We start from the raw sequence: 5350 nt of genomic DNA on the forward strand, positions 1-5350 counted from the left end.
AAATAATGGTCTTAAAAGATATGATAATTAGTGAATTAATATATAAAGAATAATAAAGATATCCATAAAAATGTAACAGCATGTTCTATAATTGAAAGATATGTTGTTTGGAAGGAGCGTGTGTGGCATATATTTTGAAAAGTTCCGACACGTCTGAAAATGAAATAATAAAGAAAAAGGAGTAATGAATAGTTTAGCTTAAGCATATAGTTATTTTATGAAGAAAGTGGAAGGGTATGAAGAAAGGAAAGGTGAAAAGAATTGCAGAGGCAGAATGGTGGAATGGTATCAGTGGTGTTATTATTAGTAAATATTGTGATGAAAGGTTAATTATTGTTGATGAGGATTTGGTGAAATAAAAAAAGGGACTAAATTAGGGAAAGTAATAATAGGAAAGGGGAGACTAGGTGTGAAGAAAAGGCAAGTAAACATAAACTGGAGGCGAGGAAGGGAAGCAAAGAAATAAGGTGTTTATTTGTTGGACTCATTCGCTTCAAACGCATCTATCGCTTCCCCACCTCTTTCTACTACCACTCTCTGAAGATGGTGCTGCTTCTGCTGTTGCCTTTGCTGGCCCTTTTCTCAAGAGATACCGTTTCTTCCATTCTCTTTTGATTCCTTCTCATCTCCTTTCATTTTTTTTTTATATATATTTTTGCTTTTGGTCCATCCTCTTATTGAACACTCCGCCTTATAGGCCTTCCCGTCTTTATTTCTCTCATTTTTCTTCTGTGTTTCTCATTATTATTGCTTTCTCCTCTCTCTCTCTCTTACTTCTGCATTTCCCTTCACCTTCACATTCTCTCAAACCATCATGGCTGTTCAAGCTCAATATCCCTCCAATGTACTCTTTCTAAACTGCAGGTTTGCATCTTCTTTCCCATTTCAATTTTTCCATCCTTCCACCTTCTTTTCTTTTGCACATGACAATCATTCTTTTCTCATTACTGTTATTAACATTCATGTATTTGGAACAGCGGAAAAGAACCACCACATGACTATTCTTTGGCAGGGGAACTCCTTGATCATAATCAATCTCCTATGTTATTCAATAACGGAGGTACTTTTTTTATTTTTCCTCTGTTCTGTGCAACACTTATGCATGTAGTTGTTCTTATTAAACTATTGAAGAATCACCTATTTGAATGATTCATGAAACAGGTAGTAATTCTCGAAAGAGAGGAAGAGAAACAGCAGCAGCAGCAGCTAAGGCCATTGCGCCAAACCTTGTCAATTCCTTCTCTTTACAATCACAATCACAATCTCCACAGTTCGTAGACCTCACTCAACTTCATAATCAAAATGTAGTCTCCACAGGGCTGGGCTTATCCTTTGGTGACCAACAATTACATCAGCAGCAACAGCAAAATCATGGGTGTCACTCCTCTTCTTTTCTATCTCTATTACCCGATGGTTTGACCTTGCAAATCAAACAACAACACCATGAAATCGACCAATTCCTTCAAGTCCAGGTACCTTTACATGCTTGTGCTGTTAACAATGGAGGTGGTGATTAAAAAAATGTTATTTTATCAATATTGTTAATTTAAAGGGCGAGCAATTGCGACGGGCATTGACGGAGAAGAGAAAGAGACATTATCGGACACTGCTAAGGGTAACGGAGGAATCGGTGTTGCCGCGGCTGAGGGAGAAGGAGGCAGAGGTGGAGAAAGCGACTAGACGCAACGCGGAACTGGAGGCACGCGCGGCACAGCTTGGCGTGGAGACGCAGCTTTGGCAGGCCAAGGCGAAGGCGCAGGAAGCAACTGCGGCATCGTTGCAGGCGCAGCTGCAGCAGGCCATGATGAGCGGCGAAGACGGCGGCGGAGGAGGGCTGTCATGTGCCGGGGGCGAGGCGGAGGATGCCGAGTCAGCATGTGTTGACCCGGGGCGAGTTGGTCCGAAATGCAGAGGTTGCGCAAAACGGGTGGCTTCTGTGGTGGTTTTGCCGTGTCGACACCTGTGCATCTGCGCTCAGTGCAACACGCATTTTCGGGCGTGTCCAGTTTGCCTCACGGTTAAAAATTCAACCGTTCAAGTCTATCTTTCTTAATTTCAGTACCAATTCACATGCCTCTCCCAACAAAACACACCCAAATCAATATCTCCTTAAACAATAATAGTAATAATTATAAGAAAAAAAAATCAAATATTTTATTTATTTTTTCTCTCACTCTCTCTCTAGTTACTATCTTTTTAATGAATCCAAGGGGATTTTTTTCTTTGTTGTTGTACATGATTGAAAAGAGAATTAAGAATTGGGTGACTCATTTTTGTTTTCTTTTTTAAAATTATTAACCCTCCTTGAATTTTATATTTCTTCAATAGAGCAGTCAATTTAATTGCCTAGGTGATGTCTTTCCAAATTCAGAGTGTCTATGTGCTGTTGTCTCCATTTAAATGTCAGAATCTTGCACAATTAGAAAAAGTTTCGTTAATTTGACACCATGACACGAATAGGATGCTAACTAATTGCACCAGCATTTTTTTTTTCTTGGGGAGCGTTGAGGTGTGATAATTGAAATTTGGTTTGGTTTGAAGAGTGAAGAACACTTTCAGGTTCCAAGCACTACATTACAAGGGCACACAAATTTAATTGAATTATGGGATATGGTTTTTGGTTGTGGGAAGGGAACGAATTGATTTCTGAACGGTCTCAAATGGCTGTCCACATTTCATGGACTCCACTGTCTGGTGGAAAGAGTACAGTGCACACCAAATATATATATATTTTTTTTTTCACTTTAAACCTATGAATTTTCATTTTTCATCTCTCAATTTATAGTTTATGTTTAAATTCTTTATATGTAGATCTTTTCATTTTCAAGACTAAATCAATTTTTTTTCCTTGAAATACACATTGTTTTACTAAAACTATTTTTATTTCAACTCTTCCACCTTCTCCTGCACAACCACTCTGAAATTTGGAATCGCCACATGGGATAGATACGACCACTTTCTTGTCATGATCTCTGCCAACCATTTTCTTAACTTTAAATGCAAACTTTTTTTTTTATAACATTGTTACTTGGTATTGTTAAAGAGGTTTTACCCTGACAGTGCAAATTGTACTTTCTAGCTCTGCAATTGGTTAAGATCAAAAGTTAATTAGTCTGTACAAAGTTTTTTTTTTTTTTAATTTAATCAGTGAAATAACATCCCTCTTTTTTAAATTTAGATTTTTCATTTTTGTCAACAGTACAATAATTGTATGAAATATCTCTTCGTTGCATATTAGCCAAAAAAAAGAGAGGAAAAGTTGAACATGAAAAGGAAATGGCAGAACTGATAGAGTAAGAGACGTGATATTTTAAGATTTGGTTCTTACAAAATAAATGGTTTACTTTGAAGAGAAAAGTATGTAATTTCAAAAAATCAAACTTACTTTCCAACAGTTTAATTTAACGGTCATAAAGCTAACACCAGTATTCCCTTGTCGTTTAGTGCACAAACTGGGCATTTATCGATATATTAACTTCAGCAGAAAAGCCCAAAACACGACATAAAAAGGCCCATGTGAGTTGGGAGTACTTGTCCAGAAAACACTGACCCCATCATAACATAATTCTTCTCAAATCTCTTTTCAAAAATATGTTATCTTTTTTAACACTTAAAAAATGCAGTAAATGTAATGGTTCATGATTCCTCACACAAATTGATTTCAGTAACCCTTGATTTAAAATATCTTTAAGTCTCTTTATTGTCTTTTGCAGTATATAATATGACTAATCCCTGCTTCTTCTTTTTTTTCTTCTACCTAAATCCAACCTTTCAATTAAAGTAGGTTAAAGTGGTGCACACATTAGCACGGAGACTGGTAAGTCATTATTACAAACAGTGGCAGTTCAAGTGATTTTCATGAAATTTCTCTTTCATTTTTCATGCCTCCATCCTCTTTTTAGCATAGATTATTCAAATTTACTATTATCCAAGCATTCATGTAGTTCAAAGTCAATAGGAAAATGACAAACAATCCTCAGTTTCAACTTCCAAGATTTGAAAAAAAAGAAATACAATCTTAAAAATTAAATTAGCATCATTGCTAAATGTAAAAGAAAAAAAAATACTATTCGGCCAAACAAGAGAATTTGGACAAGCCTCGGCATCTCATTTGATGTGAAGTCGTGTATTAAAAACTACTATTATCATTATTTTAAATAAAGGTGGACAAACACACAAGTTTGAAAGCTTCTCATTTCAAAAATCTTAGTCTTCAAGATGCTGATTTAGTATTGTGTAATTAATTAGGAAAGATATGGAAAACAAATTGAAAAGAAATTGTTAGCCAAACAGAGAAGAGAAGAGGGTAGGTGCGTTAAATAGAATAGAATCTAAATTCAATACGTGTTCAAAAACATATTGGCTCTTAGGTCTATGTATCTATCCATGGAGCAAGTATTTTGTTTTGCTATTATATGATGATAATACCGAGTGGTTATGGCACTGACTCGTATGGATACTACACAGACACCATTATCAGATTATCACCACATGTGATCACGCTCCACTTTGTCCACGATCCTCCCTCAAATTAATTATCATTTTTCTCAATTATTGCTGCCCAGATATCATATTATTATAAATCTTTTCAGTATCATTCATACAAAATTAAATAGACTAACTTCAACGGATGACAAATTTTGACAGAAAGGTTAAAATTTCTTGTCCTAGATATGTTTAATGTGCCAATTCACCAGTGATATTTTTTTATCAAACATGTGGTGTGCAACCCGGGAGAAGAAACTAGGCAATTTAATTGCATTGAAACGGAAGAAGGGAAAAAGATTACATCAAGATGGTTTGGTTTCCGTCAGAGTACGTAACATGTAAAATTGTTTGTTGTGAGTGAAAGGTTTACATATCAAATACGTTTGCGCTGTCATGAATACGTGGATGGATGCAATGTCATATTCTTACCATTTCATTCAAGAAGATCATGATTTGCTTTTGTAAAATTTAATTGGTGTCATCCATATTGATGATTGCATTCAAATTAATCTTAACCAATGAACCTTATTGAAGCCTTGTCAGATTTTTCCTGTGAGTGAATAAATAAATGGCACAGTTTTGTATGATTCAGAAAGTGGGGTATAGATGATAACAAGAAAAATATGATATTCATAAAATAAACTATTTCAATAAGGTAAGCTCTTCACGAGGAGGACTATGCTTAATTAAAGAAATTAAAGTATTATTGATGTTGATTCATGGCCCTCTAATTGAAAATGTTTGTTTTTATACATTTAAAAATATCATTTCACTTAACAGTATATGTTATAGTAATCTATAAAAAGTTTATCATTAACTCGTGACAAAGTCTTTTATATACAAAACCACAGATTGAAAAAAA

At 35.1% G+C, this 5350-nt stretch overlaps 1 protein-coding gene across 1 annotated transcript; it reads left to right on the plus strand.

Moving 5' to 3' along the window:
• Nucleotides 1–251: 251 nt before the first annotated feature.
• On the plus strand, nucleotides 252–2291 carry LOC108335168 (BOI-related E3 ubiquitin-protein ligase 1). The gene is made up of 4 exons (XM_017571119.2): nucleotides 252–864; nucleotides 978–1060; nucleotides 1162–1472; nucleotides 1553–2291. Exons 1-4 carry the CDS (start codon nucleotides 815–817, stop codon nucleotides 2051–2053), a joined length of 945 nt encoding a protein of 314 aa, XP_017426608.1. The 5' UTR covers nucleotides 252–814; the 3' UTR covers nucleotides 2054–2291.
• Nucleotides 2292–5350: the final 3059 nt, after the last annotated feature.

This window comes from Vigna angularis, chromosome 10 (genome assembly GCF_016808095.1).
Source record: "Vigna angularis cultivar LongXiaoDou No.4 chromosome 10, ASM1680809v1, whole genome shotgun sequence".
NCBI lineage: Eukaryota > Viridiplantae > Streptophyta > Magnoliopsida > Fabales > Fabaceae > Vigna > Vigna angularis.